Source organism: Strix aluco, chromosome 1 (genome assembly GCF_031877795.1).
Source record: "Strix aluco isolate bStrAlu1 chromosome 1, bStrAlu1.hap1, whole genome shotgun sequence".
NCBI classification, from domain to species: domain Eukaryota; kingdom Metazoa; phylum Chordata; class Aves; order Strigiformes; family Strigidae; genus Strix; species Strix aluco.
Window position 1 is genome coordinate 157,749,818 of NC_133931.1, and position 14,020 is coordinate 157,763,837.

Here is a 14,020-nt window from a genome sequence, read left to right on the forward strand (position 1 = left end):
AGAAAGGTGTGACAATACAGGGCTAGGTGGGAGAACCTTAGCTGCTCGTATAGTCCTGCCAATAGCACTGAGGCACGAATGTGTATTCTGCAGATGGTTTGTTTAACAGTTGAAAATTTCCAGTGGAGGATGTACCACAGTGTACCTCACGTGGCCGTTTGAGTGTTTTGCCTCTCTTACAGTAAAAAGGTTTTCAGAGTAACAGGCTGCATCTTCCAAACACTGGCAATTTATTTTTTTCCTGAGGGAGAGGCTCTTTATCCAAAGCATAGGGAAACCTGGCTTTCTAAGTCATTTCCAGACTCCTTAAAAGCAGTCCACAGTCACTGGTTGAAAAACAGTGTTCCTCTCCAAAGAAGCTTGTTTATTTCAGCTTACTCTAATGGATTGTGTTTTCCAAACATCTTCCTTTTTACCTGCCACTTTGTATATAGGCTTAAGATTTCTGCTTCTGTGTCTTGCCTTACACATACTGTCTTTTTCTGTCAGACCATTGCTCTGATTTATCAGGATAATTTTCAGTTTTCATCCTGTTCTCCAGAATGTTTGCAACTGCTCTTAAATTGATGTCATCTGCAGATTTTATAAGTGGTCTCCATATTCCTTCGATAGCATTAACAAAAGCATCAAGTAGAACCAAACTCTGCACAGACCTGATCAGAGACATCATTTGTGTCCTCCTAGATTATTAATAGAAAGCTATTTATAGTCCAGTCACACTCCAAGCAATTCATCAAGTTCTGCACCTTCTTCGTTGGCTTTTTTGGTCACTGTGTTTGCATAGCTTCTGTATTAAGATGCTGTGGGTGACAGTAGGAAAATCTTTACTAAATTCAGGACATACCTGCATATTCCCTTTTAACCCCTACAATGTTTATCCTGTCAAAAGGATATTATTTGGTTGTTTTGTGAAGAGCTGTTTTTCACCCAATATTTATATCTCTAATGCATATTTTAATTAATTCGAATGAAGAAGTTGCATCTGCTCCTCCTGATTTGTGCTTTGATTTCTTTCTGAAAAAGAAATTTTGAGAGTAGACTTTGAGTATGACAACATTTATGCTTCTCCATTCTTACCTGGAGAGTGTTTGGAAATGAAACACTGGGTGCTAAGTCATACAGGGGAATGGAAGATACAGGCTGTGAAGGCACCTCCCTCTTGGTTGTCTTCATGTTTTTCAGGAATTCCAGCTATTTCCTCCACTAATGGAGCTTCTTTCCTCCCCTTATTCCTGCATTGAGATGGCTGCTACCTTCTTCTCTCTTTTCCACTTCCCTCCATATGTTCAAGTTGGCACTTCTTTCATTCTGATACTTCCACAGTGAAAATAACTTTATTCAAACAGATATGGGTAGTTTTGCTAATTATGTGTCAATATGCATTCCCCAAAATAGGATTTACTGTAGCTGTAATCCTCACAGTTTGGTAGAACAAGTGTAATAGTTTCGGTAATAAAAGTAATGATCTTGCTTTTGCAAAAGTGATTGTCCATTCTGCTCATCTGTACCAATTAATAGTTTGTCTAATGCAGTTTCAGTCTGTCCTTTAGGCAAACATTAACGATCCAATTAGAAGAGTCTGCAAAGCATGCATTAATATAGAGGTAGTAGAAGTGCTTGCAAGAAAAAGGTTCTGCTTTCAGGTGCTGGTGCTCCTGATTATTCATGCAAAACAGAATGCCAGTAGGAATGTTGGGTTCAAAAACAGTGTGATTTTTAAGGTAACTGATGTGTGATTTTAAGATACTTGATACATGATATTCAGCTTTTGTTTCATTGTACAGGTGCTTCGTACAGCATTTATAAGTTACAATACTGAATACAGCAATACAAGATGTTCAGGGGCTGTGTTTTCTCAGTATATGACCTAATAAATTTGTAACGGAGAATGTATTTCATGTGTTAATAAATGGAATAATTTCAGGAAACATGCAATGCAAGAACATTTGCATGTTATGCCAATACTTTAAACCTTTTCCCAGGAAAAAAAAAAAAGTGTTTCTGTTAATGTAAAAGTCTCGATGCAAAGATGGAAGCTCTATGCTTTTCTCTTAAAAGCTAAATGGGTCTTGATGATGGAATAAAGGCAACAATTTGATATTTAATTTTCATTAAGACCATTTTAAGTTTTTTGACTGTTTGCAGTCTGGTGTTTACAAATAGGGGTTGTATTACTAATGCATTTTTCCATCATAATGGAATCCTCTCTAATCAAAACTAAAATACAGAGCCATCTTGTAATGACTGCTGTTGGGAATCTCTGTGGGCTAATGGCCTTGGTTTGCTTCTATGTCAGTTATTTTGTACCAAGCACCATTCTTGTGCATTTTTTTTTCCCATTTGTGTTAATAGCCCAGCTATTGCAGTGGAACCATGGCTTACAAAAGTCTAAGCAGTTCTGTAATACTAACGGGGAAAAGACAAATTTATCATCTTGGATGGAAGGGTCATGTGGGAAAGGTGGCACTTTGTGTATAGATCAGATTTAAAAGGATGCAGAATACTTACCACTTTGGGTATTGGAGCATAAAAACTGTTGCAGTAAGCTAGCTTACAGAGGTTTTTTGCAATATCATTGTTGGGTTTTTTTGGTGATGGTAAGCTTCTTTAGCAATGTTGGCTGCACTGAAAATGTAGTAGCCAAACTGCAAATTTTGCAGACACATTTGGGGGGAAAAGAATAAAAGCATGCTAGAAAGCCAGCTAGCCATCCTAGAAAATGTCCTTCAGTTGTACAGCAGGCACAGGTATTTATTTACAGTGATCTGAGAACAGTATTTGTGTATTCCTTTTTGACAGAGCCTCCCATGGACCATTCTGATCTGGTTGCAGAGTTACTGAAAGAGTTATCAAACCATAATGAGAGAGTTGAGGAAAGAAAGGCTGCCCTGTACGAGCTCATGAGGTTAACTCAGGAAGAGTCTTTCGGTGTTTGGGATGAGCACTTCAAAACAATACTACTTTTGCTGCTTGAAACACTTGGAGATAAAGAGGTAAACTCAGGTTAATCCAGTTAAGAATGTTAACAAAGCACTTGGTTTACTTTCAGTATCTTTGAAATTTATATGGGTTGTAGGAAGGGCAGAAATTCCAGTTAGTCTTGAAAAACAAATTCTGGAAATACAAAAATGTCATGAAGTCTGAATGCCCTGACGGTGAAAAGGGCATCAGTAATACTTACCTTCTCAAGTATTCTTATTTGTTAGTTCCCACAGGATAGATTAAATGAAACATTTTTCACTGGGATTCAGAGCTAATCTGTTAATAGCCCCTGGTGGAATCTAGAATATCAAAACAACATGTGTGGCAAAGCATTTAAAAATGTATTTCTAAAGTACAGTAATGATCATTGTGAAGAGACTGAGTTCTAGGTAATTGTTCTCCTCAAGGGCCATGTTTTTGAAATTACCGAGGATCAAAAAGACATACTTGGTTTTTATTTTTAAAAAAGAATGTAAAAAAATTTTTCCAAAATGTACATGCATGATGTGATGCTAAAGGTTTTATCGGCACTTGTGAAGGGTAAAATTGCAACTTAACTTCTGGGTAGCGTAGATAACTCAGGTTAAGCAACATGGTTGTGACATGCCACCTGAATTATCTGCAAAAAGAGAGATCGAGAAGAGTGAGACATGAAGATTTTTTTCCTAGCTTTATTTGTTAACACTAGGTTTGTACTGTATATATTGAGTAGAGCGTAGTCTGATATTTTTCCCTTATCAAAGACTCTTCCAGCTGCTGAACAAACGTTAAAACATATGTCTGTTTAAAGATGATACATAACTCATTTCTTTTAATATTAAATCTTTAGCATGCAATTAGAGCTTTGGCATTGAAAGTTCTAAGAGAAATTCTAAGAAACCAGCCAGCAAGGTTTAAGAATTACGCAGAGCTCACAATCATGAAGACATTAGAAGCGCATAAGGATCCTCATAAAGAGGTTAGTAACCATTATTCTGTTTGTCTGAGGTTATGACAAATTATTACAAAATGAAACAGCTGTCCAAAAAATGAGAAATTAGCCAGATCCTACTGAGGAAGTAATTTGTTTAATAATCAAGCGTTCAGCTGTTATTAGTTAACATGGGTATGCAAGAAAAAAAAGAACTGCAGTTTTATAAGCTCTCAAATGCTTAATATTAGCCATAATAACAATTGCCTTGGGTGCTGTCTAAGAGGACATAGTAACCAATGATGTGTTGTTACAGCTCTTCAAGGAATAACTGAGGAGAGTTTTTTCATTGTATGACATCTGAAGCCAAATACAGGTGTCCTGGAACACTACAACAAGCTTTTGGATTTCATTAAGTTGCATGGTTGAGAGATGGGTCTGAACATGGCAAGGAATTGTCAACTGTTTCCATTTTTAGTCAGCTCTGGGCCATTCAAGAGCACGGATTTGAATGTTGTTAGGGGAGAATGCACAGGAACATATCAAAGGGAGGAGCTGGTTGTGGCCGAGAACAGTGAGGGGATTCAGAAGTAAAAGGATAACTAATCTTGCTCAGAAGCAATTGTGATCCATATGACACAATAAAGGATAATGCATGTAGGTATTAAAAACGTAAATACAGTAACCACCCCAGTATTAAACAGTTCACATCAGTGTCACTGATGCTGTGGAAAGAATCCAGGTTTATTAGGAAATGAATACATCCTCTCCATAACACCACCACTCCCTCCACCCCCCCCCCACTCCCCATTCAAGGGCACTTACACTGTATGGAACTTACTGTGGAGTTCCAGGTTTTGAAGTTTGACTGCAGTTCCTGACTCTGGGGTTTAACAACGCAGCTGGCAACTAAGCACCACACAGCTGCTCGCTCACTCCCCTCCCTGGGGAGGTGGGGGGAGATGAAGAAAATTCACCCTCCCCCAGCCAATTACTTTTGTCACTCATCTGATACTCCTTTCTCTTGATTTGTTTCATATACTGTGTTTACTGCAGTGTCTTGTCCCCATCTTCCCTTGTCTGTTATTGTGCTTTTTCTCTCTCCTGGTTTTGTGTCTGTGAGTGAGAGAGTAAAGGGGACAATGATGGAGAGGAACAGTTACGGAGATTTTTGTACATCACGGATGTACAAACTGCTGATTTTGTACAGCGGTTTGTCTTGGTAGGTGGTGGACACCACAGCTGCACTAACATGAAGATCAGATGTGAATTTGCTCTGTTGTGCCTGTGTTGTATCCTGAGCTTCTGTACCTATTGACTTCCTACCTAATGACTCTGGTTCTGCTTGTTCTGCATTTTCTTCAGGCTTGAAATACTCTCTTGTCACAGTTTCTTCCAAACTGGGAGGGGAGGAAAAACAGCTAGATTGACCTCTGGAAGTAGCAATCTAAGCATGTCACTGAATATGGTTTTCAGATGAATGTGGAAACATGTCTTGTCAGTGATCACTGACCTAACAAGGAGTAACAAATGACAACACAAGAAATTACAGATTTACAGAGGTGGTGATACTTCAGTGTGTAGTTGACAGATATTGCGAAACAGAGAAATTTCAGATGCGATTCAACAAGGAGGTTTAAAAAACTGATATGCATATTGACGAGGACATAGATTAGCCACAGAATGATGAGAAGAGTTGTTTTTAGGAGAATACGTCCAACTTATGTTGGAATTTTGTAAACAGATTTTCAAAGGGCTCTTCATTCACATATTCCTACAGCGTGGTAGAGCTCTTGGTAGGAAATTTTTAGCTCAAGACGATTACTGCCAGATAACAGACTATAGTAACAGTCTCTTGTAAATAATTTTTCCACGTCTTTTACTTATTCTTTCAATAGGTGGTGAGATCTGCTGAAGAAGCTGCTTCCATGCTGGCTACTTCTATTAGCCCAGATCAGTGCATCAAAGTTCTTTGTCCAATTATCCAAACTGCAGATTACCCCATTAATCTGGCTGCAATCAAAATGCAGACGAAAGTCATAGAAAGAGTATCTAAAGAAACCCTTACTCAGCTTTTACCAGAGATTGTGCCAGGTCTAATACAGGTAAGGAGAGAAGAAAGAAAAGGGGAAAAAAAAAAAAAAAAACACAACAAACAAACAAACAAAAAGCAACTATATATATAAGAATTGCAAAGACTTTTTAAAAATAACATCACTTGGCTCTCGTGAAGGATTTTATTTGTCTGATAGCTGATGGCTGCTTTGACCCAAAATAACTCAGATAGTGGGAAGAAACTCTATGATTGGCTGGTAGCTAAATTATAACTGTGGTTAGAACTCAAAGGAAATCTTGGTAGGCTATAAAGTACTAGTTATAGTTAAGCTTGGTAGATAAGTTATATTTTTTTCTTGTTTGTATCTTTTTCTAAGTTGTAATCATTTGGTCTGAAATTGTCCATGTTGTATTGTGTATAATTGTGGGGTTTTGTCACTTGGGATTTGGGGGAGGCAATAGGAAAGAAGCAGTTGATTGGGGAAAGTTTAATAAAACAAGAAGGATATCAGAGGTTTCTCTTCCTTTGTCTTTAAAAATAAATTCTTTCCCACCTCATCAAGAACCAAGATACGTTAATTTGCACATAATGGATAAGGACTTTTCAGAGTCTGACAGCTGCATTCTGCAGATTCCTGTCTTTAATGGGTGGGATCCAACCATACATCTGCAGGAAGGCAGAGGCAGAGCAGGGCCCCTCTGAGAAGGGGGTGTGAGTGAGACAGCCAGGCATGTGGTACTAGCAAAGTGGCAGAAGAAGCAAAGATCCTTAAGGAATAAGGTGGGAGTTAACAAATGATTCTTCAGCTGTTAAGAGAATAGTTCTTTCAGAGTAAGCTCTAAACAGAGTGGTCTTCTGCTTTAAGTAAATATCTCTATAATCTAGAACAATTTCTCTTATATACTCCCTTATTGCATGACAGCAGCTCTGTTTTCAGTGTAACTTATGAACAAGATTGTGTAGGTTTTAATTTCAGTCTGGAAAATGATTATCAATGGTGATTAATAAGCAAGCCTGCTTTTCAAGTGCGTGCTCTGTATTTGCATGTTTGTTTTTTTGTTGGAATGCTTCACTGGGCTACACTAGCATTAATTTACTGTAGACTTCTATGTATTTATTATAGTAAATAAGTAAATAGCTTTCTGAGGCTTTTAATCATTAACTGATAAGGTATTAATGTTAATTTTATTGCTTTCTAGGGTTATGATAATTCAGAGAGCAGTGTTCGTAAGGCATGTGTTTTCTGCCTTGTAGCCATTCATGCAGTAATTGGTGATGAACTGAAACCACATCTCAGTCAGCTCACTGGCAGTAAAGTAAGTAAAAGATACCATTTAAAGAAATCTTGGTTCCTAATTGCATGTATGCATTTGCATTTTGGTTGTAATTGCCAGAAAGTTTCGTAAAAGTATATGCTTGAATGAGAATATCAGGGCTACTGATCCCTCTGAGGATTAATATAACTTCGTCGTAAAATGTTCAAACTGAAAATCCATAGACCTTTATTTATGCAAGTGTACAAACCTCAGCATTAAGGTAAATATTAAATTATGTTTCTTACTGCTGTTTAATGGATTCAGTTACTGGGTGTATCCCCAGTAGTAGTGATAATGGCTGTACTCAGCATGGCTTTTCCTGTCAGTATTTCTTGTCTTGTTTTTCATGCAAGTTCAGATTGGAAAGCAATAAACATAATATGTAGATGTTACATACAGCAGTTTTATTTATTCACCACCTTGTTATCTTGCTTTCATCAGTCCTGTCAGTACCTCTGATTTGAAATAATAGTAATCAGTCTGTGGTCCTTTTTGGTTCAGGATATTTACAGTTTTATTGACATGTCTTATATACAGCTGTTTGCATGCAATGTTAATTGTGAATCTCTTTGTCCTTGGGAATAAAACAGGACAATTAATTTTGTATATCTTTGAATAACACAGTTATATCTTAAAAATACTCTCTGGTAGTGATGGTGTTGAATGTGATTCTAGACAGTATTGGAAGATTTGATAAGTACCAGCATCAACAACTTTTAACTAGAGGCTTAAAACCTCAACATTAACTTTAAAAAAAACCCTCTACCTTATTTAGAACAGCATTGTAATTTGAGAAAAATATTCCATCTATCTTAATCTAGCTACCTTAGATCATTCTCTTCTTTACATCCTTAAAGAAGCTTGAGCAGTTTCCTTGTGACAAATTTTGATGTGTTTGATGTTTTCATTGGTAAGTATGTTACCTTCGAATCAACTGTGTAAAATACAATTTTGGTTTTGGGGAAAAGAAAATGGTTTAATGTCTCCATTATTATACCATGCCTGTAGTCTGTACAGTTTGCAAATACTAAACCGAGTGAATTTCTGGCTTAAATTTGCAGATGAAATTATTGAACCTTTACATCAAACGTGCACAAACAGTCTCTGGACCAGGGGATACAACAGCAGATATGTCTGGACAAAGCTAATGAAGCTGACAAGAGTTAACCAGGTCTCCTAAAGCAAGGGCAAGGCCCTCTTCAGTGAAAGGAAAATCCTTACATACAACTTTTGGAACTTTTTTCTTGTTTTGTTTTGTTTTTTCCCTTTCTTTTGTTGTTTGTTTGTTTTCTGTTTGTTTGGGTTTTTTTCTTTAACCAATGGCTGTCCTCAGCCTGCATGTGACTGTTGCGATAGAATTACTCCAAATTCAAGGAAAAACAGTATTAACATCAGTTGATCAAAGCAGAATAAAATCTAAAAATAATCTAATCCATCAGTTATCCTGTTCACAAACCTCTGTGTCTTCCCATTAACTTTTGCCAGTGTTATTGTATTAAAAAAAGATTTTTTTTTTAATGCTAATTAAAAAGGTATGCTTTAAGCTTCAGAAGTTAAAATTTATAAATTCTGTTGCTTTTATTCAGCTGCAGATAACATTACTTTTTTATTGCTATTTTGTTTGAGTATCATGTCCTTCACTAGAAACAAGAAGTGATGTGAAACAAGGCTGAACTAGTCTGAACTGCAGTGAGACTTGTTCACTGTGGTGGTGGTTCATCATCTTATTTACAGCTTGTTTGGGATATTCTGGAGATTGAGAAATAAGCCTATAAAAAAAAAGCTGGATTGATCCAGTTCTGTAAAAGTGATATTGTTCATTGGTTGTATGTTTGTTGCATAAATAAGAATTTAGTGTGCGCAGTAGAGGACTGGTACAACCAGTACCTCTTAATGTGGAAGACAGCCCTTTCAGGGTAGCATTGCCGACCTGGTGATAGTGTGGCAGTCTGCTTTTAGCAGCAGAGTTAATGGTCACTTGATGGACGTGAACCATCCTTGTCACCTTTCGTTCTTCAAGCAGGATGCTTCAGAATGGAGTGCTCTGCCCAAGCATGCTCAGTATGTATTTTATCTTTATCACTAGAATGTTTCCTCTCAACCTAATTGCTGGAACAAGTAGTCTTGTATTGTAACTCACATGGGATTTTATGACAACAGTGCAGAAAACTATTTATTCGTTACCTTCTTAAAAGCACCAAGATTTTCTGCACTGAATTTAAACGGGGAGGGAGGGGGAATAGTCACAAATGCTATGGATCTTGCCACCTTTTAATTTAAAAAAAATAAAATATATTTTGGACGAGTTGGGAAAGCTGCACCAAATTATTTGCATGGTTTTCTTGAATAGCATCCTCAAGACCCATCTGGATTAAGGTGTGGAAATGTTTCCAGGGTTTGTTTTTCCATTTTTTAAAAAGAGTTAGTTTATTGTGAATAATGGTTCTTTGTATTTATGCACTTGTTAATGGAAAGAGAACAAAGATCAAGTAAATGTGTCCCTAAATGTTGTCTTTTTCTTTTTTCTTTTTTTCTTTTTTCTTTTTTTTTGGTCTTGGATATAAGCAGCAAGCTAATTAACTAAGAACTGGGATGGAACAGTGCCCTTCCCAGGAATGGTGGAACTTTTTTTTTCCCCCTGACTTCTTTTCCCTTTGACTGTGATGTTGTCTAGTTGTAGGAGGTGTATCCTGATAAGAGAGAAAATAGCGGTGCCAAGGATGATGATCTACGCTAGGCTAAAATTCTCTCTACCTCTTCAGGGTGACTAATTTTTGACTGAGCTGCTGCATATAGCACCCAGTGGAAGAACTATCTACAGAAAATATTCTTTTTTTTTTTTTTCCAAATTATCACTTAATGTGTATTCAGAACTCTTATTCTTCAACATTGCAGCCAAATATCGTAAGAAACTACTTATACACTTTACTTGCTAGGAACCCTGAAAAGCAAAACTGAATAAAAATTAAGTCAGATGCTTGTAGTTACATGAAAGGTTGTTTTCACTTTAGTTTGAAGTGAATGCAATAGAAAGAGCTAAGATGTGGTTGTAAAAGAAGCAATGCCATTGCAGAGATTTATTTGGAGGAAAAGTTGTAGAAATATATGTAAAGACTTAAAACCAAGACTGTCATAACTCGTCGCTAGCCCTTTTTAGAAGCTACATCAAGAAAATAGTATTTCCTCTTTCTTTCCTTTGTTACGTGTAACATCCTTGTTGTTTTCTACTGTTTAATTACATTGTGTATTTATAGTTCTATGCTTACCATTGTGCATATACTGGCAATAAAATGTACATAACATTACTTTAAAAGTTAGCAATGTATACATTCTGGTTTTCTGTTTTATTTGATCACATGCTATAAGAAAAATCATAAATGTGATTGATACAACATTGGTTAAAAAAAATTTATCTTAATCTTCAAGTTTTGTGTGTCCAAATGATGTTTCTTTATATACTCTTGTTACTAAATCTGACTTGGCATTTGAGAACATGCTGTGAATATAGGTATGCTAGACAAGAATGTTTTCTGGAAGTGAAATAGAATCTTTATGAACACCCAGTTTCCTTCATCTAGGCAGGTTTCTTGTTTATTGTTTCATTTATTTGTACATTATACATTTGTTTGCGTTTTATTTTTTTAATATTTCAAAAATATTTTTCAGTCTGCAATCTTGTAGTTTACATTTTGATTATACAAAAGGTCAAAAATTGCACAAATTCTAAGCTTAATAGTCCCATATGTTATTCCTGCTTTTTCTACAGGTGGTAATTATTTTCAGAGGATCATTTCAAGATGACTGCTGTTTGTCATCTTTTTGAAGATGCTGTTTCATACTGAAAAAAATAAGTTATTGAAACATACAGTATATATTCTGGATGAACCTAATTTTTTTATGTGTAAACAAAAGTTGGTAAGAAAGAAATAGTTTTTATCCCATATGTGACTGAAAAATTTTGCTCCAGGTGGTGGGGGAGGAAGATATTTACACCAAGTTTGTCCATCAGTTTTCCTTCTAAGCCATCTTTAAATGTTCTAAGTGTGGATATCCCATGTATTAAAAATCTAAATGCAATATATTTAAATGAATATTTTACTTATGATATGACTAGTTCTGTTTTCAACAAAGATGGGTCTGCTGTAGTGGATAGAATCTCTTAATATTACATGGAGCCATCGGAATGTAAGAATTTGCAACAGAATTATTTCCACTGCAGCCAGTTACCAGATTCACTGCGTTGCTTTTTGCCCTCATTTCCTATATTATAAATAGCTATTAGCTTGGTTAAATTCAAGCAATGATTAGTCATGCCTTACGTTCCCGCTGGAGGTGGTTTCTCTAATGGATTAGCATAAAGATCAAGGAAAAATTAGGACAGTTATAAGTTGCTGTTCTTTCAGAAAGGGTTTCTTTATGTTCTTTGTACTACCTGTAAAGATGGGTCATTGCAATCATTTGAATACTGAAATGTAATTTTTAAAGGTTGGGTTTGTGCTTAAAAAAAGAGGAAGGAAAGAAAGCTACATGCAGAATCAGGATAGGAAATGCTTATCTTGGATGTCTCGGACTTGGATGTCATTTGCTTTAAATAATTTTGAGTAACACATTATGTTCAGCTCTCTTAGCAAGAAAGTTGGGATAGTAAATGTAAATTGAGAGGGGAGATGATCATGTAATTTGTCCTGAGTTGAGTTGCTTGTTTGTTTTTGAAGATAAAGGTTGGAAGAGATTGAGTTGTGTTTATTATTTGCGGTCTGAGTTCCAGAGCAAAAAGAACAAACACTTGTCTCCTGAAACACTTAGGTATTCTTAGTAGTTTCTATGAATATTTAAACATTTGAGTAAGTTCACAAACATACCCAGGTAAAAAGCCTATTGAGAATGCAGGCCCAAACTGCTCACAGTATTTTAATGTGCTAAACAAACTCCACTAAGAAACGGGTTTTTTGTATTCCACCCCCTACTCCCCCACCCCCCCAATACAGGCAAGACCCTCAAAGCCCAGGACAGATGTTCGTTCACTTTTGCCAGCATCTCTCGCAGAAATTTCTGATCCCAGGGTGCTGCTGGAGGACCAGTCTGAGATTGTTCCCCAGTGTGGTTTGTCTGGAATACAGTAAGGGAGCTCCCACGAGGTAGCATGTTGGCTCTGCCGTGGGCAGGGATGACGAGATGGTGAGGGAATAACCAACCAGTCTAGCTGACATTTGAGAATGTCTCTCTACTGCATAACTTAAATCTACGTGTCTGGTTTTTACTGGTATAGACCTTTGAATCTAGCCTGACATATAGTTAACAGAACTGACTGCAGTACTGATTTTAGCATGAGTTTACAGGGGTCCAAAGATTTGCATTGGTGGACAGTATCATGATCTAGGAAAGGAAGCACACTGAAATGGAAAACTTGCAAAAACTTCGATGCCCAAGATAAAGTTTAGTTACCTTTCTGCCTACTGCCAGTGGTAACAAGTCTGGATATCAACCAGTTACATGCAGGTATGTTGCTTTTTCCACCAGAGAAAGATATTTTCCATGTTTCGCTATCCAGCATTTTTTCCCATCTTACTGCCTCAGAATGTGCTTCATTAGGATCGCTTATATCTGCCTAAAATACATCAAGAGTTACAGATTATTTTTTTTACTTGAAAGAAATAATACAATATACAAAACTGCTTGCAAAATACCATTTTGAAGTTTCCAAGAGTTACTGTTAAACAGCAATTTACAAACAATTGTGATTCTGTCCTGGCAGAAATAACTCATTAGCAAACTTTCCTCAGTAAGGAATTTCTCAGTAAATGCGCTTATTATCCTAAAATCCTGTCAGCAAATGCAGAAACTTCTTTAACTGGGTTCATCCAAGCTGCACAGCTTGGGAACCCTGAGATCTCAGAATATACGTAAGTATAGAAACATATACACAATATAGAAAAACAGTAACTGAAGTTTGATTTTTTTTTCACTTGCCAGACTAGCACAATTAGTTTTTCAAACTTCCCGCATTACTGAAAATCTTGGTTTAATAAAAAAGATGAATTTTCATTTGTTCAAGAGAATATTTATAATATACGAAGCAAATCTTTAAAGTACATGCAAGAGGTTTTCTGTAGAGAATGTAATATCAATACTGACTTTCATCTTACCTGGAACTAGACTGCACCTGCAAAACTGAGCAGTTCACTGGTTTAATTGGGAGAAAACATCAGCTTGCTTTCTCCTGATAATCCTCCAGTTCCCAGACTGCCCATTTATCCCCATCATATTTATGTTTATTGTGCTCTGTGTGTGTTTGCTAAGTCCCAGCCTGACACAGCAAAAGTTACTACAACCAGCTGAACCATTCTCAACATCCTATCATAGGGAGTAACTATAGCGTGATTCAACAGGTTTGTTCCTCAAGATTATTTTCTCTGTTATGATTGTTTTCAAAGGGACAACGTCATATTCAGAACTTGATTATGGAAGACAAGGAAATGTGTCTTGTTTCTTGTCAAGGAGACAGGAAGACAAGGAAACACATTTTGACTTGGCTTAAACTTGCAATGTAACTGTAATGGTATGCAAGTGCAGAAAGCCTCTAATCTGGTAAAATAGTAATTTCTGGCCTGTTATATTTTTGTCCTTTCACCATAAACTGATGTGGTAAAGCATTTTTACACCGTGCCAAATGTCATCATAGATGGTTGTATTTTACGTAGAGAATTTGAGGCATTTGATAGGGTGTTTGATCTTTCAAATGACAGCTGTGACCAT

At 36.5% G+C, this 14,020-nt stretch overlaps 1 protein-coding gene across 49 annotated transcripts in view; it reads left to right on the plus strand.

The window, feature by feature from the left end:
- The window catches only part of CLASP2 (cytoplasmic linker associated protein 2), a 154,067-nt gene extending 142,067 nt beyond the window's left edge, over nt 1-12,000 (plus strand). For all 49 annotated transcript variants that reach the window (XM_074841960.1, XM_074841953.1, XM_074842032.1 and 46 more), the window contains 5 exons: nt 2,800-2,993; nt 3,812-3,940; nt 5,791-5,997; nt 7,148-7,264; nt 8,326-12,000. In XM_074841960.1, the coding sequence (XP_074698061.1) occupies nt 2,800-2,993; nt 3,812-3,940; nt 5,791-5,997; nt 7,148-7,264; nt 8,326-8,412 (734 nt within the window). In that variant the 3' untranslated portion in view covers nt 8,413-12,000. The remainder of the gene's footprint in view (nt 1-2,799; nt 2,994-3,811; nt 3,941-5,790; nt 5,998-7,147; nt 7,265-8,325) is intronic.
- The last annotated feature ends 2,020 nt before the right edge of the window (nt 12,001-14,020 follow it).